This window comes from Protopterus annectens, chromosome 1.part2, assembly GCF_019279795.1.
Source record: "Protopterus annectens isolate FY-2018-M chromosome 1.part2, PAN1.0, whole genome shotgun sequence".
NCBI lineage: Eukaryota > Metazoa > Chordata > Ceratodontiformes > Protopteridae > Protopterus > Protopterus annectens.
The window spans coordinates 657,254,700-657,280,228 of record NC_056727.1 but is presented as its reverse complement, the minus strand read 5'-3'; the positions used below and the strand labels follow the sequence as shown (position 1 = coordinate 657,280,228).

The 25,529-nt window shown below is 46.0% G+C and overlaps 1 protein-coding gene across 1 annotated transcript in view; it reads right to left on the bottom strand.

Annotated features, from left to right (window-relative positions):
- The window catches only part of HNRNPU (heterogeneous nuclear ribonucleoprotein U), a 548,643-nt gene that overhangs the window by 304,237 nt on the left and 218,877 nt on the right, over window positions 1-25,529 (bottom strand). Inside the window, exon 9 of the mRNA XM_044058137.1 lies at window positions 24,084-24,212. Coding sequence (XP_043914072.1) covers window positions 24,084-24,212 — 129 coding nt within the window. The remainder of the gene's footprint in view (window positions 1-24,083; window positions 24,213-25,529) is intronic.

The following is a 25,529-nucleotide window of genomic DNA, read 5'->3' as shown; positions in this document are numbered from 1 at the left end:
AGAGGCAGTGGAGGAAAGGCGTAAACTGAAAGGTTTTTCCCAACTCAAGGATAGGGCATCCAATTTCCATGCTTGTCTGTGAAAGTCCTTGTGCAGAATCCTTTCAATTGATAATTTTGAGGGGATGCAAATAGATCTAGGTCTGGGCTCCCCCATTTCTTTATCATCATGCTGAAGACATGTGGATCTAGTTTCCACTTGTGAGGATCCATAAGGTTTCTGCTTAAATAGTCTGCCAGAGTATTTTGCCTTCCTGGCAGGAATTGAGCTTGAAGATGTATTTGGTAAGTCAGAGCTGTGTCTCACAGTGCCATGGCTAATCTGCAAAGGGGGGTATGAGTGCGTACCCGTTTGTTTATATACCACAAGACCGTTTTATTGTCAGTCTTTATCAGTAGTTGTCCTGGATGAAGTAAATCATTGATGGCTGTCAGGGCATTTTGAACAGCTATCATCTCTTTCTGGTTAACATGTAGATGCATTTGTTTTGGGGTCCATATGCCATGAATGCATCTTCCCGCCATGTGGGCCCCCCAGGCATAATCTGATGAGTGTTAAGTTTTGGCTGGCAGGGGGTAGAGTGAAGGCCCGTCCCATGTTTTTGAGACATGCCTTTGCCCACCATAGAAACTCCTGTTGTAGGCAGGGAATGAGAGGAAAAAAGTTATGTACCTACCATAATATGTTCCATGTTAGTTGTCTTCATCTCACCTTTCTTGCTGGTTGGGATCGGAGCCGATCCTCTGCTCAGACTCTGTCATCTTCAATAGCTCGAGAGCAGTTTACTGGCTCGAGGCTACCCCTTATCCTATAATGCCTAGCAATAGCTACCCAGATCATTTGACATAGCTAACTCCAGACATGACAACCTAATAAACCAGTCAAGAAATCAGTTGACTATACCTGCCATATTCTCTTAAGTCAATAGAAGAAACAAAAGAACACACAGCCAGTTGAACAGAAACTAGGACAGGGGGATGGAGGGAGGGACGCAAGAAGGAAGGAGAGATGGTAGGTACATAACTTCTTTATGTTGTCCATCTAGTCTTCGTTCTTGCTGGTTGGTACAGCTTCCCCAACACCTAAAATCCTGGGTGGCTCAGTGGAACAGACTCTTCAGAACAGTGGAACCAAAGTCAGCTCTGCTCCTGGAGACCATATCCACCTTGTAATGAGAAATAAAGGTATGAGGGTTTGCCCACATAGCAGCTGCACAGATGGAATCCATGGGCAACCTAGACTGGAAGGCTACAGAGGTGGCCAAGGCCCTAGTAGAATGACCTGTTTAATAGGCAACTGTTTGTTGCCTAACTGACAAATGAAAGAAATAGTGCGACAACCATATGGACAATGTTACCTTGGAAACTGGGAGATCTGGTTTGCCCAAGATGTGAGAGGAATAGTTGGTCCGACTTGCTTACTTCAGTTCTGTGCAGGTAAAATGCAGGTAAAAACGCAATTACCTATGAACACCCAATTGGTGTAATTTGCATTCTGCCTTGCTGGTATGATTAGGGAAACACGCAGGAAGATCTATAGATTGGTTTAAATTATTTTCTGAGCAGACTTTAGGGAGAAAAAAAGGATTAGTCCTCAGAGCAACCCTGTCCTTATGAAAAACCAAGTATGGAGGATGAACACATAGCGCCTGAAGTTCGGAGGCACGTCTAGCTGAAGTAATAGCTACCAGAAAGAGCATCTTCCAAGATAGAAACTTGATGGAGCAGGACACTGCTGGTTCAAAAAGGGGACAGAATTGAGGATAGGACTAAAATTAAGGTCCCATGGAGGAGGGAGATCCCTCACTGGAGGCCTAAGAAGAGTTGTCCCTCTCAAAAAAGCTTTACAGAGCTTATGAGAAATAATGTTAGAGTTCGAAAAACCAACAAGAAAGTTAGAAATGGCCATTTGTACCCCGATCGTAGAAGCGGACCCGGAATGAAACAGTTGAGCCAGGAATTCCAGGATTTTGTGGAATGGAGCTGAAAAGGGATCCACATTCCTAGCCTTTGCCCAACAAGAAAAATGTTTCCATTTACTAGCGCAAGTTTTCCTCGTTGCAGACTTGTGTGAGAGGAGACTATAATGTCACAGACTGCTGGGAAGCCTGGCTAAGGTTGGAAGTGGAGCAACCAAGCTGTGAGCTGGAGAGTTTTGAGGGATTGATGCAACTCACCTGTTTGATGAACCAGGTCTGGAATTGGGTCCAGAGTTGAGAGAGAAGGTAATGGTGCAGGAACGGGAACCATATTTGTCGAGGCCAGTAGGGAGCAATGAGGATCATTTTGCAACCCAACGATATTGCTTTCTGTACAAGTTTGGGTATCGGGGGAAAGGAGGAAATGCATAAAAAAAGTCCCTGGGGACTATCGTGGACTACAGCGTCTCTCTGTATGTGACCCGGAAGCGGAAGGGAGAAGTAGTTGCTGCATTTGCTGTTGAAGGGGGTGGCAAAGAGATTGCAGCAAGGCTGTCCCCATTTGTGGAAAACAAGATTCTAACTTCCTGATTCAGAGATCACTCGTGAGGCACAAGAACAGCTCTGAGCCTGTCCGCTATGACGTTGGATCTCCCGGGGATGTGCGTCACAATCAGAAACCGTTGGCAGGAAATCACCCAAGTCAGAGTGCTTCGACACAGGGGGTAGGACCCGGTTCTGCCCTGCTTGTTGGATTTCCCACACCATTGACATGTCCGTTTGAATAGCAATGGTCCCAGAAGGAGAGTCTTGAAGGGCTTGCAACACCAGGAGCATGGCTCTCATTTCCCGGACATTTATATGCAGATGCTACTCGTGAGGTTGCCACGTGCCTTGGGACTGTCCTGCCCAGATAATGCCCCCCCCACCCTATCAGGGAGGAGTCTGTCGTCACTGTGGCTACAGGAGAGGGTTGTATGAAAGATCTGCCTTGAGTAACTAGTGGGGAGACCCATCCACCAAGAAAGATGTCTTTTGCATGCATCTGTGATCATGAACATGTAAATCATGAGTAGCTCTTGGAAAGACCACAGAAGCCACTGAAGAATTCTCATATGGAAGCGCGCCAGTGGGATTAGGAGAATGGCTGCTGCCATGGAACCCAGAGTTTGAAGGACGTACCCGACTTGGATCCTTTTACTCTGCATCAGAACCTGTACCTGCTGACTGATTGCGGACACCCTTTCTAGTGGTAGCCTTGCAAACATATCCCTTGTATCCAAGTTTGCTCCTATGCAAGTGATAGATTGACAGGGCAACAAGGCAGATTTTTCTAAATTTATTGTAATGACGAGCTGGGAGCAGATTGTGTAGTCCCGTGCTTGTATGAGTTGATGCCTGGTGGAAGCAGTAAAGAGCCAGTCATCTAGATGCAGAAACACCTGGAATCCTTGATGGCTCACGTGAGCCGTGACCACTGTCATATTTGGTGAACACCCTGGGGGCTGTGGTGAGATCAAAGGGCAGAGCTCTGAACTGATGACTGGCCCCCTGCCAAAAGCGAAGACCTCCTGGAGCGCCTGTCCATCTTTATATGGTAGTACACATCCTGAAGATCTATCGAGCACATCAAATTGTCCTGACGCAGAAAGGGTAGAATGGACTGTAGTGTGACCATCCGAAACTTTGTTTTGTACAGACCTGTTTAGTCTGCCGAGACCCAGAATCTGTCTCCAGTCCCCTGTCTTTTTTGGTACTAAAAAGAACCTTGAGCAAGTTCCGGATCCATGCTGGTCTGCCAGGACTTCCTGGATTGCTCTTTCTTCTAGCAATTTTGAAACTTCTATTACTGCTTGCTCCTTCAGATTGGGTGGAACATCTGGAAGGGTCTTCCTTGACTAAAGGGGGTTGATGGAAGGGAATATTGTAACCTCCGGATGTAATGGACTGTACCCATCGGTGTATTAAACTTTGCCAGGCTATTGGGTGCAGCAAGTCTTCCCCCGACTGCCTCCACAGTTGAGCAGCCGGGCAACCCTTTAGGGATGCTGGAAGGGCTTAGAGAAGGACTATCTGTTGCCCTGGTTCTGCGGACCCCCTCTGCCAAGAGGGCGGCGTCAATTATAGTTTCCCCCTCTGCCGGAAAAAAATCCCTGTGCGTCAGGCAAGGCTCCCTGAGACTTACGGAACCACATCTTCCCACTCTTCTGACCCTTGGGGTAAGGTCTAGAGGGAGTGGAAAAACGGACTCCCATGGCAGAGAAGAGTCCTGCCTTCTTGCCCACACCTAGTCAAAGTGTCTTTCACCTGTGGTCCAAAAAGAAAGGAACCAAAGGGAGTGTTGAAGGACACTCGAGTTCTGCAAAGTTACACAGCCGCATCCACGCATGCCTCCCAAGGGCCACCCCGGTACCAGCGGCTCTACTCGCCCCATCAGCTGCATAGGAAATGAGCCTCGTGGAAGAGTTAGAATTACGTGTCGCTAGCTGGGAAGCTAGCTTGGCTTGTGCTCCCTCAGCTGTTGGATCTTGGAGGGCACCTCAGAGCTCTTTAAGGAGATCCCTTTGAAGTCTGGTAAAAGGACACAGGTAGTTCAGTGACCTCAGAATGTCACGGAAGCGAACATTCGCTTCCCATATCTGTCCATCGTCCTAGACTCCTTGTTAGGGGGATGGACAGAAGAGGTCTCCGATAACTCTTTTGGTGGCTGCTGCTACCACCATAGCATCAACAGGGACACCTTTCGAAAGGAACTGTTTATCCTGGGGTGCTGTAATGAATTTATTATGGCTCCTCTAGAGTTGGTTCCACTGTATCCGGAGCTTACCGAGCCTTTCGAGCCACTACTGTGATAAGTGGATCGAAAGGCGGAGACACCCAGGAGGTGGAAGGACGGGAACCGAAGGCATCCAGAAATACAGACATCCTCAGAAGGGGCTAGGGGATTTCAGTTCCCCCTCTGTTTAAGCATTTCTAGGATGTCCGACAAAAACGTCTTCAGAGGGGGATCTCTGGGACCCTTCCGAATCATCTAAGTCTGTATCAGAAGTAACAGACTCGGGGGAGTCAATGTGCTTCCTCTTACACTTTCTAGGGGGCTCTTCTGAGTGATCAAGAGAGGCCTCAGAAGAGGAGGAAACACCCAATGGGTGTCCTGGACCATCTGTTCCCTACGCTTGGGGTCTGGAGGAGGAGCAGAGGTTGGCACAGGCACTACAGGGGACGGAGCTGATAGTGGAGTTGACTCAGGGGACAGCACACTCTGCATGACATCAAAGGCGCCCCTGCTGCAATGCAGAGAAAGCTCCAGTTCCAAAGAAATAGGAATCTTTCTCCGCACCGAGAGAGACTGCTCAGAGGCCGATGTAGGAGCAGAGCTCACCTGCCCCGAAGCAGAGAGAGAGAGACAGAGAGACAGAGACAGAGAGACAGAGAGAGACAGAGAGACAGAGAGAGAGAGAGAGAGAGAGAGAGAGAATGTGGTCGGACAAGGGTCCGATGCCACTCGCCCCCTCTGAGCCAACGAGGGAGCCCCGGCGCCCAGATCCCTCGATGGAAGGTACCACCGAGGGAATCTGAGCAGACTGAGCCAAACGAGATAAAGTCATCACAGCCGATGATTCCACTACTCGAACCCCAATGAACTCCGGCTCCGAACTCACTGGAGTCGGAGGAGGAACAGAGAGAAGTGGATGGAGCCGATACCTGTTGGAGGAGGGCTGGACAACAATTTAGCTAGTGCCTGCAACTTTAACAACCTACTGACCACTCTCGCCACATCATGATCCAACAGCCTAGAGGATAGAGAGGAGTGAGGATCGGTGACTACACTCGCTCTGAAGTAAAGGAGACAGAGGAGCCGAATGCACTGACTAGTGACTGGGACCTCAGCCTCTTGTGGCTCCGCAACAGCTCCTAAGCCTCTGATGGAGCAGACTGGGAGATTTCCAGCTGGCACCGACAAGACACTGACGTAGAAGGTAAATCCTTAACAGAAGATGGCTCCGAACCTAGAGCAGACTGCTTAGTGGGTTTAGGGGATTTCACAGGCTGTGAGTTCTTGGCCGGTGAATCCTGGGGTTTTAAAAGACCCCCAAGAATAAACTTACTCTTACGCTCCTGCAGGACTCTTGGACTAAAGGTATGGCAAATAGAACAAGAGTCCTGCAGGTGCACAGCGCCTAGGGGATTTCACAGGCTGTGAGTTCTTGGCCGGTGAATCCTGGGGTTTTAAAAGACCCCCAAGAATAAACTTACTCTTACGCTCCTGCAGGACTCTTGGACTAAAGGTATGGCAAATAGAACAAGAGTCCTGTAGGTGCACAGCGCCTAAACAATAGACGCAAGAAGCGTGCCCATCTGTCAGAGATTTTCTGACATGAGTCACTTCCTGAACCCAGAAACCTTGGATTCCTTTGACATCCTTAACAGTAGAAGGAAAAGCAATTATAACAAGAAGCAATATACAGTCTACAAAAAACACAGCTACTAGAAAGACTATAGCTAAAGTTTTTTTTTTTTTTTTTTTTTTTTAAAAATAGGAAAGCCTCTAATTTAAACGGCTAGCCTACAAGAGAAAAGCAGAAGGAAAGCCTCCAACTTAAATGGCTAACCTGACAAGAAGAGGTGTGGGGGGGGGGGGGGAGCACTCCAAGTTAGAGTCCTACAAAAAGTACAGTTTTGTACCTACCATAAATGTAGATGTTAGAGTGCTAATACAGCTGCAGTAATCACATATGGGTTCTCTGCCATCAGGCGGGTCTTCGGTCGGCCGAATTCCAAAGTATTGGTCGGGCATAGGTTGTTGTCGCCTTCTTCCCTGACGTCAGTGCGACAGGGGTATTTAAGTAACAGCAGACGCCATGTTCTCCAGTCTTTCTTGCCCCAGATGTCAGGTGCCCCCAAAAGGAATACCTAGAGGGGAAGAAGGGAGGGAAACCTGTACTGCAGCTGTATTAGCACTCTAACATCTACATTTGTGGTAGGTACAAAACTGTACTATGTTCATCGTGCATACAGCTGCAGTAATCCCATATGGGTAGAATCCCAAAGCTACGCACAGGGTGGTAGGCACTAGGTAGAACTGGGGTGAGCCAGAATGCCCTGCAACACAGCAGTAGCAAAGCCTGCTCTAGTTTTGGAATATAAAGGCAGGTGGTAGTGTCTTGTGAAGGTATGTATAGAACTCCAAGTGGCTGCCTCCAAGATATCTTTGGTAGGAACTCCGAGGAAGGCTGTAGAGGTAGCTGTGGCCCTGGTGGAGTGTGGTCTGATGCCTACAAGGACAGATTTCCCATGATAGGAGTAACAAAATCGTAAGCAGTGGCCGATCCATTTAGAGATGGTCTGTTTGGTAACAGGCTTCCCTTGAGCTCCTACAGCATAAGACACAAAAAGTTGTTGTGATTTCCTGAAAGGCTTTGTTCTGTCCAAATAGTAACGTAGCTGTCTATGGATGTCTAAGGAATGTAGCAGCCTTTCTCCTTTGTTTTGAGGATTAGGGTAAAAGGTAGTAAGTCTATGGCTTGATTTAAAGCTACCCTGGATACCACTTTAGGCATAAATGACGGGTTGGTTCGAAGGGAAACCCTGTCCTGATGGAAGATAAGAAAGGGCTGCACAGCCATGAGGGCTTGTAGTTCCGAAACCCTACGAGCTGAGGTAATGGCCAGAAGGAAAGCTGTTTTCCAGGACAAATAATGCAAATCTGTTAAGGCAGCTGGTTCAAAGGGAGGCAATGTTAATTTTTCTAGAATGTAATTAAGATCCCAGGCTGGCACTGGTTGTTTTCCTTGGTGGTCTTCTATTCTTAGCCCCTCTGAGGAATTGTCTTACAAGTGGGTGAGAATAACGGTGGATCCGTGTTGAATTCTGCAGAAATGGCTGAGGCATGGATTTTTATGGAGGAAAATGAAAGTCCACTGTTCAGCAGCTCAGCTAGACACTAATACCCGAGGCAAATTCAGTTTTCTAGGGTCCTGGCCTTTTTTCTCATTCCAAGAGCAAAACAGTTTCCATTTTGCGGAGTAAGTCTTCCTAGTAGACGGCCTTCTGGCCTCCAGAATGACATCCTGAACCTCTTTGGAGAGTAGGGTCTGCTGTGGTGTTAAGGAATTTTCCATGCAGCAAGAGGAGTGTTTTCTGCTGACTGAAGAGTTTTGTAGCTGTGCTGAGTTAGCAGAAAAGGCATTAGAGGTGAGGCCAGGGAGGAGTATGTGTTAGGCTCCTTAGGAGTGGGTACCAGTGCTGTCTTGGCCAGTCTGGAGCAATCAGTATCATCTTCGGTCTGTCTGCTCTTGCTTTCAAGAGCACCTTGGGTAGAAGAGGCAGAGGTGGGAAAGCGTACACCGTCCATGCTGTCCAACTGAATGAAAGGGCGTCCACCCTCCAGGCCTTTGGATGAGAAGTCCTTGAACAAAACTTTTCCAGTTGATGGTTCCTGTGGGAGGCGAAGAGATCTATGTCTGGCCTTCCCCATGCTTGGATTATCTTTGTAAACACCTGTGGATGCAGCTTCCATTCGTGTGGATCTGTCATATTCCTGCTTAGATTGTCTGCCAGCGTGTTTTCCAAACCTGGCAAGTACTGTGCTTGAAGTTCCATTTGCCATTCCAGAGCCAAGTTCCAAAGTGTCATGGCTAGTCTGCACAGGGGGTATGAATGTGTTCCTCATTTGTTTATGTACCACATCACTGTGGTGTTGTCTGTCTATCAATAATTGTCCTGGATGCAGGAGGTCCTTGAATGCTGTAATTGCATTTATTACTGCTAGCATTTCTTTTTGATTGATGTGAAGGTGGGACCATTTGCCCTGAATGCACCTGCCTGTCATGTGCGCCCCCCAGGCGTAATCTGAGGTGTCTGTTGTGATGACTTGATTTGCTTGAGGCTTGTGTTTGTTTGACATGCTTGGGCCCACCATAGAAACTCCTTTTGCAAACATGGAATTATTGGTATTATTGTTTCCAAATTGTGGCTGTGTTGAGACCATAGGCTTTTTAGGTACCATTGAATTTCTCATATGCAACTTTGCACATGGGATTAAAAGAATGCAAGACGCCATGAAGCCCAGAGCCTGCAGGATTTTCCTTGCAGTAAGCCTGGTACAATTTGCTAGTGTTTTGAAGTACTGAGTTAGTTGCCCTTGTTTTTCTGGCGTAAGATAGGCCATCTGGGTGTTTGTGTCCAAGTTGGCACCCAGGAAAGTTATTTTCTGAGATGGTATTAGCCTGGATTTCTCTTTGTTGATTGTGTATCCCAGAGAATTCAGTAACCGTGTTGCATAAGCCAGATGTTCCAGAAGAGTGTGCTTGCTGTCCGCTTGGATCAGGCAGTCGTCCAAATAAGGGTAAATTTGTATCCCTTGAAGTCTGCAGTAAGCAATTACTGATGCCATGCATTTCGTGAATACTCTGGGCGCAGTAGATAAGCCAAAGGGCAATGCAGGGAATTGATAGTGGATTGAACCTGCAAGAAATCTGAGGTATCTTCTGCAGCTTTGTCTGATTGGGACATGCAGGTATGCCTCCTTGAGGTCCAATGTTACCAGCCAAAACTCCTTGCCCAGCATGGGAAGAAGCTGCTGTAAATGTGAGCATCTTGAATTTTGGCACGAGTAGAAATGTATTTAGGATGGATAAGTCCAAAATGGGTCTCCAGTCTGTTCCTTTTCTTGGTACCAGGAAAAGTCTGGAATAAAAACCTTGGCCTTGTTCGTGAGTCAGAACCCTCTTGAATGGCTTTCATGTCCAATGAGTTTTGTAATTTGTGCCTCTGCCCTTTGTGTGGCAGGTTTGGCATGCCTCTCATTTTTGGAAGAGTGTGAAAATGAAATCTGTAGCCTCGGTTTATTATGTCCAGGATCCATTTGTCTGTTGTGATAATATGCCAATTTCCTGAAAATAGTGCCAGCTTTCCTCCCAAGGGAGCTGCCAGCTGAGATTTGCTTGGCATGAAAAGGGGGAAGTCATTGGGTTTGCTTTCTGTATTGTTGTGCACCGTCTTCGCCACCTCTTGGTGCTTGAGTTGGCCATTGCCTGCCTCTATATGATCCTTGAGATTGTCCTCTGCCCCTTGAGCGCCTGTATCTACCTCTTTGGGGTTTGTCTGTGGCTGGAAAGGACCAGTTTTTTGTAGGCCAATTTCTACTAAAACGAGGTGGCTGTACCTGTAGAAAAGCCTTAACAGTTTGCATAGATTTAGCTTTTTCTTCCATTTTGCGTAGCATCTCCTCAGCATTAGTACCAAATAGCACATCCTTTTGTAAAGGAGCATCTAGTAGTTTAGCTTTAACATGATCAGGCAAGCTTTGTTCTCTAAGCCAGTCTACGAACGACTGCTCCTGTAGCAGCGGCTCTACTGGAGGCCTCTAAGGCATCATAACCACATTGTAAGGTGCGTTTACCCCACTTGTTCTGCACTATGCATCATATCCTGCAATTCCTTCAAATCTGGTTCAGGTTGAGATAATTTGTTTCTTAATTGAGATAACAGAAACTGCTATTTAAGTATATGGAACTGACAATTTAAGGCCCTCATGGCTAGGGTGGTAGAGGTGTATACCTTCCCCCCCCACCTTACTAAGGATCTAGATTCCCTTTCGGAAGGTAGTGTATTCTTGGCAGTAGAGGCCTTCATTCCCTTGGGGCCTTGAGAAATGGTCTCCGGGTCAGCATTATGGCTTTTGAAAAGAAATTGGTGAGAGTTAGGGACTCTAATACCTATCAGGTTTGACTGGTGCAGGAGGCAGGGAATCCGGAGTGAGACAAGCCTCCGAGTAAACATAATCAAGTATGTCCAGGACAGGAGGAATAGCCAGAGGTCTGTGTTGAGGTAACAAAAGAAATTCCCTAAGCCTTTTCTTGGAATCAGGAAAGTCTTGGCCTTCCCAATGGAAGTGCTCCCTCAAGGTGTGCAAGGTTTCCTCAAAAGAAAAATCCTCTGGGGGAGATACAGAAGGAATGGACTGTTCTGCATCAGAATCTTAAGGGGAGTAAGAGTGTTCCTCCACATCAGAATGTTCTGAGAAAATGGAGCCCTGTTCAGAAGGAGAGTCTTCCTCCACTCTGGGTCTCTTGTCTGGAGGGGGTTGGGAACCCCTGATATAGGAAATTAAATCCTCAGCCATTTTAAGCATCTGCTTTTTAGGCATGGGGCCTGGGGATGGGCCCTGTGCAACATGCCTCTTGGGATGCATGGCTGATTTGGACTTAGTGAAGGCCTTAATGGAAAAGGAAGTAGAGGGTCTAAATACACCGTAGGTGGAAGTGGACCTGTCCACATTAGGAGGCTCAACACTCACAGTGGTTTCGGTGGTTGTAGTCTGAGTTAGGGCCGATGTACCAGCGGTCTCTGGTACAGAAGACACAGCCAATGAAGTGTCGTCGGTTGTCAGGGACTGCATAGACGTCTCGCTGAGAACCAGACCACATGCAGCCGGTTTTGGCGTGGTGTTGGTGGAGACCGCGGACCTCACGTGTCAGTACTTGTCCTTTCGTTTTTTTGGACAAAACGGTAGTCTGAGTATCCGACAGCTTTACCAAAATAATGTTGGGCGAACTCCGCCCGACGCTTAATAGTGCATTTATTGAAAGTAGCGCAAAAGCGACAGCCCGAGACATCGTGGTCTGGGCCTAAACAAGGTATGCAGAGGGAATGGAAATCCTTATGCGGTATTTGCTTCCCACAAGAAATACAATTGTTAACTTTGTCTGACATTGGTCAGAGTCAAGAAAAGTTTCCCCAACGGGGTACTTAGCTTTAAAGAAGACTTCGGTTTCCAATTTTTCGTAAATTCAGGAGCTGGCCGACCGGCACTTGCGAACTGCTTCTGCTTCAGGCACCGTGCAGCAAAAAAGACTGGAGAACATGGCGTCAGCTGTTACTTATATACCCCTGTCGCACTGTCAGGGAAGAAGGCGACAACCGACGCCGGACCAAGACTTTGGAATTCGGCCGACCGAGGACCCGCCTGACTGCAGAGAACCCATATGTGATTACTGCAGCTATATGCACGATGAACATCAGGAGAATACTATAAACTAAACTATCACAGAAACAAAACTATAGTTAATAAAATACTAGAAGAGTTAAATTCTAGTGAAAAAGTTACACAAAAAACTTATACAAGCCTGAGCCAGAAAAACGACACCTCACAGCTGAAGTGGCAAAGGAGATCTGGGTAGCTATCGCTAGGCATTATGGGATAAGGGGTAGCCTCGAGCCAGTAAACCACACTCTAGCTATTGAAGATGGCCAAGTACGAGCGGAGGATCGGCTCTGATCCCAACCAGCATAGTTTCCAGACTGTGACAATGTTGACTCCATAAACATTTTAGGTACCACTGAAGTTTCCTCATATGCAGTCTAGCATACGGAATCAATACGATGCCATGAAGCCCAAAGCCTGCAGAATTTGTCTTGCAGATTACTTAAACGGATTGCAACAAAAACCCAGTTGCTTTTGCTTGCCTGGAGTGAGGTAAGCCATTTGGGCAGTTGTATTCAAGTATGCACCCAGGAATGTTATATTTTGAGAGGGTACCAGTTGTGATTTTTGTAGTTTATTGTGTATCCTAGGCATGTTAGAAGCCTTTTCAAACGCCAGGTGTTGAAGAATATCCTTGCTCTCTGCTTGAGACAGTAGTCAAGTAAGGATATATTTGAATACTTTGTCTGCAAAATGCAATTACTGGTGCCACGCACTTTGTAAAGACCCTAGCCGTAGCAGATAAGCCAAAGGGCAGTGCAGAGAATTGGTAATGCATTAAGCCAGCCTTGAATCTGAGGTATCTTCTGCACGACTGCCTTATTGGGACATGCAGGTATGCTTCTTAGGTCTGTCACCAGCTAAGCATTCTTGCCCAGCATGGGCAGAAGCTGCTGCAAAGGCAGCATTTTGAATTTTGGAATGTCCAGGTATGTGCTCAAAATCGCTAAACCCAGTATTGGCAGCCAGGCCCTTGTCCTTTCTGGGTACTAATTACAGTCTTCAGTAAAAACCTTGTCCTTTCCTTTTCTGGTACTGGATGAATGGCCCCCATATCGATGAGAGACAACCAGTTTCTGTGCCTCTGCCCATTGATTTTTTGGCAGATCTGGCCAACCGTTTGCCATTGGCAGAGTATGGAAACGGAATCTGTATCCCTGTGATACTATGTTTAGCACACATTTGTCCTGGGTTAACTGTCAAATTTGAACAAAAAGTGCTAATTTTCCCCCTCAGGGTGCTGCCAAAAGATAAGTGCTTGGTGAAGGCAGAGGGAAGTCATTGGGACTGTTTTCTGTAGGTTTGCGCTTTATCTCCTCCAGATTTGGAGGTAGAAGCGCCCCATTGCGTTGACCTGTATGAATTTCGTGCCTGGTATCTATAACCCTTAGGGCGTCTGGATTTGCCCGTTTGAGCTCTAACTCAGTAAAGGACCAATTTTTTGTAGGCCAGTGTAAACTGAATATTGGTGGCTGCACTTGTAACAGTTTGCATAGACTTGGCTTTGTCTTCCATTTTCTTTAAAACCTCTTCTGCCTCAATACCATGCTGTAAAGGTTCATCTAGTAATTTAGCTTTAAAATGATCAGGCAAATTTTGTTCCTTTAGCCAGGCATGCCTCCTAACCACAGATCCAGTACCTGTGGCCCTGCAGGAGGCCTCTAAAGAATCAAAACCACATTGCAAAGTATGCTTTCCAACCTGTTCAGCTGCATGCAATAATTCCTGCAATTTATTTTCTGCACGTTCAGAAATCAACATTTTCTGTTTCAGCAATCCCATAACATGTTGTTGATACTTGAGCATATGAAACTGGCAGTTTAAGGCCCTAATTGCCAAGGTTGCAGATGTATAAATCTTTTTTCCCCATCTATCCAGTGCCCTTGAATCTGTCAGAGGGGGTACGATTTTTTGCTGTTGAGGCCTTAACTCCCTTTAGACCCTGTGAAAGTTTCAGGATCAGCAGCAGTGTTTCTAAATAAAAATTTGTGCGAGTCAGGGACCCTGTAATACCTTGTTAGGCTTGCTGGGAGACTGAGGTAAGGAGTCCGGGGTCAAGCTCGACTCCGAAAACACATCATCCACAATGTCTAAAACTGGCTAAAGGCCTGTACTGAGGGAGAAGGAAATCCCTGTGCCCGTTTTTTGATTCTGAGAAATCTTGACTCTCCCAGTTGAAATTGTCTGCTTTGTAATGGGCTTTCCTTGTGACCCTGCAGCATAGGCTACAAACAGTTGCTCAGTTTTTCTGAAAGCTTTTGTTTTGTCCAAGTAGAATCGTAGCTGTGTACATCCAAAGCGTGCAGAAGTCTCTCCCCTTTATTCTGGGGATTTGGGTAGAAAGTAGGTAAATGAATGGTTTGGTTCAAGGCCACATTGGAGACCACTTTTGGCATGAATGTTGGGTTTGTCCCGAGAGAGACCCTGTCCTGATGAAAAACGATGAAAGGTTCCACAGCCATCAATGCCAGACTCTTCTTGCTGAAGTTATTGCTAGGAGCAGAGCAGTTTTTCATTATGAGAATTTTAGATCAGCTGTGCAAAGGTTCAAAGGGAGGCAATGTGAGTTTTTCTGCAACAAAATTGAGATCCCAAGTTGGTACTGGTGCTCTCCTTGGGGGTCTTATATTTTTTGCCCCTCTGAGGCACTGTTGTAGTAGAGGATATGAAAAAATAGGAGGCTCCGTATTGTAATGAGCTGAAATGGCAGAGGCATGGATTTTAACTGATGAGAAAGATAGGCCTTTGTCCAGCATCAGTTGGGTATTGTAAAATCTAAGATACATTAGGGACAAGTGGTTCGAGCCCTTGTGCCTGGTTCCAAGCACAGAATCTCTTCCATTTTTCTGCATAAGATTTCCTAGTGCTGGGCCTCCTGGCTTCTAAAAGGACATCCATAACAGACTGCCCTCTCTCTAAAGCTGAGTGGCCCTCTCTCTAAAGCTGAGTGGCTACACTATCTGCCATGCTGCCAGATTTAAGGTTCTGCGTTGACTGTGCAGAATTGGATTGTTTTGTTGGGTCAGAAGATGAGGAATTTGAGGTAGAGGCCAAGCTGGGCCTTGAAACAAGCTCTTTAGGACTGGGTACCAGTGCTGGCGTGGCCAGTCTGTGGCAATCAGGATCATTTTTGGCCTTTGTCTGACTTTTAGGAGTACCTTGGTAAGGAGAGGCATCGTACGGGAAGGCATAGGACTGTCAGGCCTTTCCACCTGAATGACAGCATCCACTTTCCATGCTTGAGTGATAAGTTCTTGTGCAGAATTTCTGTATTTGGTATTTGTGAGGGGAGGCAAAAAGATCTATGTCTGGGCATCCCCATTAGCTCGTTATCATGCTGAACACCTGTGGATTTAGTTTCCGTTAGTGAGGATCCATGAGATTTCTGCTTAGTCTGCCAGTGTATTTTTTGTTCCTGGCAGGAATTGTGCCTGCAGATGTACTTGATAGGTCAGTGCTGTGTTCCACAAAGTCATGGCTTGCCTGCATAGGGGGTAGGAATGTGTGCCCCCTTGCTTATGTACCACATAACTGTGGCATTGTCTGTCTTTATAATAGTTGTCCTGGATGTAGTAGGTCCTTGAAAGCTGTCAGGGCATTCTGTACAGCTAGCATCTCTTTTTGATTGATGTGAAGATGCATTTGTTCCTTGGGCCATGTGCCCCGAATACATTTTCCTGCCATATGTGCCCCCCCAGGCATAATCCGATGAATCCATTATTGTCTGCCTCGCTGTGGGTAAAGTGAAAGGCTGTCCCTTGTTGTGGTGACAGGACTGGGCCCACCATCGAAACTCCTGTTGTAGGCAGGGAATTAAAGTTATGATAGTCTCCAGGTTTGTGACCATGCTGAGTCCAAACACTTTTTAGATACCACTGTAGTTTCCTCATATGCAGTTTTGCATATGGAATTAATAGAATGCAGGATGCCATGAAGCCCAGGGCCTGCAGAATTTTTCTTGCAGGGAGCTGGGTTTTTGTTGCCATCATTTGAAAGTAATGAGTCAGTTGCCTTTGTCTGGCGTGAGATAAGTCATCTGGGAAGTTGTATTTAAGCTTGCACCCAGGAATATTATCTCTTGAGAGGGCACTAGTTTTGATTACTTTTCGTTTACTGTGTAACCCTAGGCTAATTGGCAATCTTTTTACAAATGCCAGATGCTTTAGAAGAATGTCCTTGCTCTCTGCTTGAATAAGGCAGTCGCCCAAGTAGGGATATATTTGAATTCCTTTTTATCTGCAAAATGCAATTACTGGTGCCAGGCATTTTATGAAGACCCTGGGCACAGTAGATAAGCCAAAGGGCAGTGCAGAGAATTGGTAATGCATTGAGCCTGCTATGAATCAAGGTATCTTCTGCAAGACTGTCTTATGCAGGTATGCCTCCTTGAGGTCCAAAGTAACTAGCCAAGCCTTCTTGCCCAGCATGGGCAGACGTTGATGTAGTGTTAACATTTTGAATCTTGGAACATCCAGTAAAGTATTTACGATTGACAGGTCCTGTACTGGTCTCCAGGCTTTGTCCTTTCTGGGTACTAAGAAAAGTCTTGAGTAAAATCCTTGTCCCTGTTCTTGCTGTGGAACTTTTTGAATAGCTCCCATGTCCATAAGAGCAGCAATCTGTTTTTGTGCCTCTGCCCATTGGTTTTGTGGCAGGTCTGGCATACCTTTTGGCTTTGGAAGTGTGTGGAAGTGGAACCTGTAACCCTGAGAAACAATATTCTGCACCCATTGGTCCTGGGTGATCATGTGCCAATTGTTTGAGAAAAGTGCTAGCTTCCCCCCTAGGGGTGCTGTCAAAAGGTGTTTGGCATATGCAGAGGGAAATCATTGGGACCGTTTCCTATAAGGTTGTGATTTGTCTTCCCCTCCTTTGGGGGCTGAAGCACCCCATTGTTTAGGTCTGTAGGAGCCTTGGGGCTGGGATCTGCCTCTTGGGCGTCTGTATCTGCCTCTTTGTGGCCCGACACTGGAAAGGACCAAGTTTTTGAAGGCCAGTTTCTGCTAAATCTAGGTGGTTGAACCTGTAAGAAATCTTTCACTGTCTGCATTGACTTTGCTTTATCCTTCATTTTCTTTAACACCTCTTCTGCCTTAACACCAAACAAAATATCATGCTGTAATGGAGCATCCAATAATTTTACTTTAACATGGTCAGGTAAACTTTGTTCTTTCAACCAAGCATGCCTTCGAATAAGAGCCTGTAACTCCGGCTCTACAAGAAAACTCTAATGAATCAAAACCACATTGCAGAGTATGCTTTTCCCACTTCAACTGCATGCAATAAATCCTGCATTTCCGTACTGTCAGGACCTTCTGTATTTGAAACCATTTTCTGTTTCAACAATGACATGAGGTACTGTTGGTATTTAAGCTAAAGTAGCAGAAGTGTAAACCCCCCCCCCCCCATCTGTCCAGCGCTCTGGAATCCCTATCAGAGGGGACAAGATTTTTAGCAGTGGAAGCTTTAACCCTCTTTTGGACCCTGAGAAATAGTTTCTGGGTCCGCAGCAGGGGTTTTGTAAAGAAATTTATGAGAGTCAAGGACCCTGTAGTACCAGTCTGGCTTTACTGGTGCAGGGGGTAAAGAATCTGGAGACAGACTGGACTCAGAAAAAACAAACAATATCAAGCACAGGGAGGATAGCCAGGGGCCTGTGCCGAGGCAATAAAAGGAAGTATCAGAGCCTTTTCTTGGATTCTGAATAATCCTGGCTCTCCCAATGGAAATGCTCCCTCATGGTGTGCAGGGTTCCCCAAAAGAATAATCCTCAGGCGGAGAGGCTGAAGGTATGGACTCTTCTGCATCAGAGTCCTCATAGGGAGGGAGAGGATATCCCTGATCAGAAGAGGAATCAGAGGAAATTGAAACCTGGTCAGAGGAATCATAATTAGTGTCTTGCCTAGGCCTTTTGTCAGGAGGATGGTAACTCCCTGATTAAAGTAATTAGGTCTTTGGCCATTTTAAGCATCTGTTTCTTTGGCATGGATGACCATTCTGGAGAATGCTGTACTTGTTTCCTAGTCTTTAATGGTGTTTTTGACTTTGCCTTTGCTGCTGTAGTGTGCTTAATTGTAAGCTGTGAAGGTCTGAAAACACCCTCAGAAGCAGATGCCTGCTCAGCGGCTCCAGACCAATCTGAGGGTATGTTTCCATAGGCCCAATACCTTGAGTTTCCACAGGCCTCTGTCTCCACGTGGCTGTCTGTTACGGCCTGTGGCTCTAAGGTAGCAGGTATCAGGGGCTGCGAAAGCGCCAGAGAACCGGCGAGTGGCCTAGAAGGGGCTTCGTTGTCGGTTTTGGACCTCGGATGCTTGTCCTTTTCTTTGCAGGTTTTTTTTTTAGAAATTCCAGTCGGTTGTTCCGACGGCATTATGTAATTAAACCTTCGGCCAAAATAATGTAAAGCAAAACCAAACAGACGTTTAATAGTGCGTCGTGGTCAGGGTCTAGGCAAGGAATACAGTAAAAGTGAAAGTCCTTATGAGGTATTAGCTTCCCACAAGAAATACAATTATTAACTTTTACTGACATCTGTCTGGAGCAAGAAAAAAAAGTTTCCCCAATGGGGTACGTAGCTTTATTGAAGACTTCGGTTCTGAAACTCAATTTTGAAAATCTCAGGAGTCTGCCAACCGGCACTTGCGAACTGCTTTTGCTTCGGGCACCGCGCAGCAAGAAAGACTGGAGAAAATGGCGTCTGTTGCAACTTTTATACCCCTGGCAAACTGACGTCAGGGAAGGTGTGACAGCAACAGACGCCGGACCAAGACTTTGGAACTCGGGCCAACTGCGGCTCGCCTGCCAGCAGGATAACCCAAGTGTAATGACTGCAACAGTGAAACGAACATCCCCTGATCAAGGTAATAAGGTCTTCAGCCATTTTGGTAATCTGTTTTTTTAAGCATAGAGGCCTGTGTATGTGGCTCATGCGTCTTTTTTTTAGTTTTAGAAGTTGCTTTTGTCTTTAGTTTTGCAGCTGTCGTTGGAAGGATATAAAAATGTAGAGGCCTGAATACACCCTCAGAATTCCAGTGCCTGCTCAGCGGCTCTAGACCCATCAGAGGGAGATGCATCCGTAGGTCCAATACTTTGAGTATCGCACGGCATGGGTGTCGGTAGGGGCCTGCAACTCGAAAGTAGCTGCTATCAAGGGCTGCGAAATCGCCTCACTGAGTACTGGCGAACAGGCAACTGGCTTAGGAGAAGCTTAGTAGTCGGTTTTGGACCTAGACTGTCTGTCCTTTTCTTTGCGTTTATTAGTAGTCTGATTGCTATCTGACATTTCTGGGTAATTAAATCAGTTTCCAAAATACTTTGAGGCAAAACTATACCAACACTTAATAGTGCGTTGGTTAAATCTAGCACAAAACTGACAGCCAGGCACATTGTGATCAGGGCCTAGGCAAGGAATACAGTATAAATGGAAATCCTTATGAAGTATTTGCTTCCCACAAGTAATACAATTAATTTTTTCTGGTATTGGAATGGAGCAAGAAAAAGTTTCCCCAACGGGGTATGGAGCTTTAGTGAGGACTTCGGTTCTGAAACTCTCAAACTCTAATACTTCAGGAGTCGGCCGACCGGCACTTGCGAAATGCTTCTGCTTCGGGCACCGCGCGGCAAGAAAGACTAAAGAAAATGGCGTTAGCTGCTTGTTTGATACCAGACGACCGGACGTCATGGAAGAGGAGACAGCAACCGATGCAGGACCCAAGAATTTGGAATTCAGGCCGACTTCAGATTAACCATATGTAATGACTGCAACAGTGCACACTAACATCAGTCCCTTTCCAAGAAATCGAAAAAAAAATTCACTCTCCAAGCTAGTGGGGAGTGGGTTAGAGTAGAATAGCTGCAGTTGCCTGTTCTGAGGGGAGGCCAACAGATCTGTGGTGTGCTGTTTACAAGCATATCCCTGTGTAACATCCACTCGTGACGTGGAAAGAAGGATCTGCTGAGGGCATCTCCCCGATGGCAGTCTTGGGATGGAATGTAGAATGTCTGCAGTGCGACTACAAGCAAGCTTGCAGAGTAAATAGGACCTGACCCCCCCCACACACACACACATTTGTTGATGTACCACATTACAGTAGTGCCTGTCTGAATTCGTGGAAAGGTGTGTAGGGCTAGGAGTACAGTAGGAAAGGTCTGTAGGGCTAAGAGTACAGTCATTTCCCTTGCGTCAATATTTTTTTTCTGGAGGGAGGGCTCCCACTGGGCCTGCACCTTGCGGCTGTTCATAGTGGCCCCCCACCCTAGATCCAAAACATCTGTGTATAAATTGCACTGGTTTGGTGGGTTGCAGAGGTTGGCCTGGATTCTGGTTTACTTGTTGGGTTCACTACCTCAACTGCCTTTAGGCAGGGTAGAAGGGGCACCTGAAATTCCAGGTGGTGATTGTGCTGTGACCAAAATAAGTACCAGTGGAACTTCCATGTGTAGCCTGGCTAGGGGCAGCATACACAGTGTAGCTGCCATGAGGCCTATAAGATGAACTGCCCGGCAGAGATGTGGCAGACTAGAAACTCCTGGAAGAAGTTGATTAGGGAGTAGACTTTGCCCTGAGGAAGGAAGGCTTTCATCAGGTCTGTCCGTATCCTGCAGCCCAAGGTGGTTTGGTCTTTGTCAGGCTGAGTGTGAACCCAAAGCTAAGAAGTAGGGACATAGTGAATATTTAGTCTGTCCTCAGAGTACGTTCCTCTGCTAGAATGAGGTCTGTCCAGTTAAGGATAAATTTGCTTGCCTTTTGTTCTGCGGTAGGCTACTACTGGGGCTAGGCACAAAACCCTTGGTGCAGTAGATAAACCAAAGGGCAAGGCATTAAACTGAAAAGTGTGAGGAAGGTAGAGCAAATCATAAAAACCTTCTGTACTTGGGGGTATGGAAAGGTGGAGGTAAGCCTTCTTCAGGTCCAAAGTGGCTATGAATGCCCTGGGTGGCAGTAGTGGAAGAAAGGTTTGAAGGGATAACATTCTGAAGGAAGGGACCTGCAGGAAAGGGTTTGGCAGTGACAAGTTTAGAAAGGGCCTCCAAGGGCCATCCTTTTTTGGTACTAGGAAAAGGATGGAGTAAGAACCCCTGACCTTCTTGGCCTGAGGGGACCCTTTCTATGGTCCCTTGTGAGAGTAGATCTTGGATTATCTAGGGGATTAGATGCAATCGTTTTTTTTTTTTGGAGGGAAGGGTATATGCCCTGTGGAAGGGGCTTTTCGTGCCAGGTCAAAGCATCCTTTTTCCACTATTAAGACCCAGCGGTCTGAAATGACAACTTTCAGAATGGGTAGACAGTGACAGATGGGAAGAGAGTAAGTGGCTTAGGCAGTCTCACACTATCTGGAAAAGGCTGCCTGTGGTGGGTTGTGAAGAGGCTGTCTTGGGGGGGGCCTTTCCAGATCCTTTCCTGTGTCTTGAGGAGGATGGGGGAAGAGCTCCCCTGACAAAGGTGGGTTTAGTTGGGTACTTTGGAATGGGTGAGGTCCTGAAGTTCTTTGCTTTTTTCCTGGAGGTTTTTGAACAGTTTAGACAGTTTGCCAAATAATTTGTCTAGGGGTGCATCCAATATTTTGGATTTAAAAATCAGGGAGTGGCTGTAGCCTTTGCCAGGAATATCTGTGCAGTACAGAGGCTAAGGCAGCAGACCTGGCTGAAGCCTCACAGCAGCATCATAGCTGCACTTTACAGAAAGTTCGGGAACTTGTGAAGCTAAGATGCTACCTTATTTTGTTCAGGCAGGGAAGAAAGCAATGAATTTGCCTGGGAAACCACATCTGACCATGTGTGTCTGATAAATCGATAGCCCGGAAGACTAGTGTGAAGATGTGTAATTCTGTTTCCCCAGTCTAAGACCCTACCTGTCCTTGTTGGATGGCAGAAGGGAAGAGGAGATTTGTCTAGATTACCTGGGGCCACTGCAATGACTGCAGGGTCTGCCATAGGAGGCTTAATGAGGCACATGTGATCATAAGGGACTTTGTTAAACGTGTCAAGTCTTTTGGGAGCTGTGATTCAGGGGTCTTGGAGGCAGAGGCAAATTCATCCAGGTAACTTGGAATTACAGGGGAGATAGAGGGGAAGGGTAACTGAAGCAGTTCAAAGTACCTCTTTTGAATCTCAGTCATCTGCGTGGCATTCCATTTGAAACACTCCCTAATTCCGGAAATAGGCTCCCCAAAAGAAACATTTTCAGGTGAGGAGTCTCCTTCCAAGGAGTAGTAGTCCTGGGGAGAAGCTAATGGGATGTGCAAGTCAAAGATTCTGAGAAGGAGGAATCTTCCTCCTGCGTGAGTAGGGGGAAATGGAAGAAGCTGAAGCTTGCCTAGGGCTGAAAGCAGGCAAGACAGGAGAAAGTGAAGCTGTGGGCCTAAGAGACAAAGACCGGGAAAACATTTGCTAGTCTGGTCAGTCTTTAGCTGAAGTAGTTATAAGTTTCTTTTTTTTTTTTTACTTCCTCTTAAAAGGAATACTCTAAGTGGCTGTCTGTGGAGGAGTAAGCCTAGGACCCAGCGACTGGCCTGTGGAAGAACGAGTCCTGTTCTAGCACCATGGGCAGCTGTCCGGTGAAGCCTGGTTCCCCTTCGACATCAGCCAAAGCCAGAGTAACCTCAGTCGATATGCCAACTGGAGATTCGAGTGGCCCCCACAAAAGGGCCGAAGTTGCCAGTTCTTCCTTCTGTCCCTCAACCCCTAGACCAGTACCTGGCAGAGAGAGACAGTAGGTCTTGCAAACTTGGCCTTTTTAGGGGGCTCCACTTCAGACTCTGGTTCCATGCCTAGGGATGATCTCTTTAGTCGTCGGTTTTCCACAAAAAGTTCCAGAGCTGCCAGACAACTGTGAAGGGTTTTAGGGACAAACGATTGGCAAATGCTACAGGTCATATGGTTGTAGGATTGGGCTAAGCAAAACAAAGCTCATGGGAGTCTTTGTGCAGAATCTGTTGGCCGCACTTACATTTCCCCTTTCTTGATCACATCTGCTATTTAAAAGGGAGCAACAGAAACTTAAGCCCAAGAGAATATGAAAAATCCCCCAAAGGGGTATGTGATGTCCCACTCACCCAACAGCAACCAGGCTTAAGCTTTTGCATAGCAGCCAGATGTTCAGTCACCTAAGGCAGAGGATCCCACAGTGAGAATACTGCAACATGAGAACAAGACATCATGGGAAATGTCCTCCTTCCTTAGGGAGTGAGTGAGGACAATTCTCAACCTCCTAATGCAAGAAGGTTGGAAAAAAAACTAAAATAATGGAGGAAGACCAAAGGTTCAAAAATTGGGGCAAACTTTAAAATACTGCTCTTAAATGCTGTTCTGCCAACATAAAAATGTTGGTTAGCATACATGTCCTGAAGGATACAAATATGAAACCTCAAATGTGTCACTTAAATCCCCAAAATACAAATTCTGTAAGGAACAGGCCAAAAATGAGGCAAAAATCTGGACAGTAGAGATGAACCCTTCACATAGCAAAACAAGGACAAATCTGTGGTGTGCAACATACTCCTGTAAACACTAGCACTGCAGAAGTAGAGAAGGGTGTAGCTAGAACACTTCAGACATGAGAGTAAGATGGAAAGTCTACAGAGTATACTGCCAAAGGTTTGACCACTCTGAATCACCTGTAAAAAGGGGAGTCCTCTTCGGGCACTCCTGGACAAAGCACTTTTATCTAGATGATCATGAATGGGAAGTCAAATGCATGCCATCCTCAAGGCCCCTAGAAGCCATCGGGCAGAAAAAGGAGGTCTTGCTAGGACTAAAGACACCATCCAACTATTGTCTGAAAGTTTAACAGAAGAGGGATACCTATTTTGTTCCCATTTTGTGCAGACATCATAATATCAGAAGGGTGGAAGGAAGCCCGACAGGCCTTGGGGTCTTTGGAATTTGGGCTGGCCTCTAGCTTTCAAAAGGCAGCAGATCAAGCATACTGAATGAAGTAAAATGAACAAAGGCTTATCAAGAACATTGTGTGTGTGTGTGTGTGTGTGTGTGTGTGTGTGTGTGTGTGTGTGTGTGTGTGTGTGTCAATCAACAATTTAACTCCCAATTGTTTTTGAAGAAAAATAACAGAATTCTACAACCAATAATGGAAGAATACAACAGTACAATCTTCAATACAGGCATAACGTCCAACATCTGCACCCCCACACTCCATGTGCGTTCAACATATCTTACCTGATCTAGTATGAAGCTACGCTTTTTGCGAGCAGCAATTTCAATGAATTTGCTAAGACACTGTGGAGCTCGCTGAAATAAAGTGTTAAGTTTTCCAGCCTCAGCCATCTGCTTCTTAAAGCTGCTGACCTAAAGAAATATCAAAATTCAAATTAATATTTTCATTTCAAAATTATCCAAACAAGCAGATAAATTTACAGCAGAGAATTATCTGAACTATTTGGGGCTTAGGATAGTTTGGATTAACCGAACAGGATAAAAAATTAAAACACGCAAGAACATACTTTTCAATCATTCAGCGATTCCAGTGGACAATAAAATATTTTTCGGCTACAAACTCAAAGCAAATCCGTATAATGTTTACATATTCAGACTTGATTTTTCCTACTCAAAAACTTTGGAAGGCTGGTTCAGATAATTGACATTTTGGATAATCCATTCTCTACTGTACATGTGATTCTTTTAAATCCAAATTAAGTTTAACATGCACGCAAAGCAATACTACAAGCTGATAAAGGGGGAAAAAAAAAAACAAACTAAAAGAAACCAGATACAGAAATTTAGTCCCCCAACTGCCAAAATCAGATGTCAAGCAGCGACAACATATTCAACCACTAGGAAGTTTTAAAGCTATATCCTCAGTTAACAGCATGCACCTAAAGAATCAAACCAGACCCAAGGAACCTCTTACAGCACACAAGTATCACAGTGGGTATGGGCAGGTCAATACCATGCAAAATGTTAACAGCTTGCTGCGTGATGTACAAGGATAAAAACACAACTAATCAGGGAGACGTGAATAGAGCAGCTGCATGTGAGCCCAGGTTCTGCAGGAACAACATCTGGGGAAGCTGCATAACAGCAAACCTGGCCATGCATTCCAACAAGGAAATAGGAAAGTACAGTTGTGTACACTTACCATAAATGTAGATGTTAGAGTGTATTCACTGTTGCAGTCATCACATTTGGTTCATCTTCCTGCAGGTAGCCCTCAGCCCACCTGAATACCAGAGTCCAATTCCTGTATCGGATGCTCTCTTCATCCATGACGTCAAGTCGTCAGGGGTACAAAAACATGCAGCAGACGCCATTACATCAGTTTTTCTTGCCCCAGATGTCAGGTGCCCCCAACAATGGGAAGCAATTGGATGTTATGGTACACCTCCATCAAAAAGCAATACACCAGAAAACTTAAATACACCAAACAAGAAGGAAAGGTAGAGCCAAGGTAAGTCAGGGGGCTGGGGGGAGGGTAAAGTACAGTTTTGTACCTACCATAAATGTAGATGTTAGTGCTAATACAGCTGCAGTCATAACAGATGGGTTATCCTGCCATCAGGTGAGTCCTCGGTCAGCCGAATTCCAAAGTCTAGGTCTGGCGTCGGTGGTCGTCGCTTCTTCCTGGACGTCAGTGCGGCAGGGGTACAAGAGCCAACCGTCGCCATC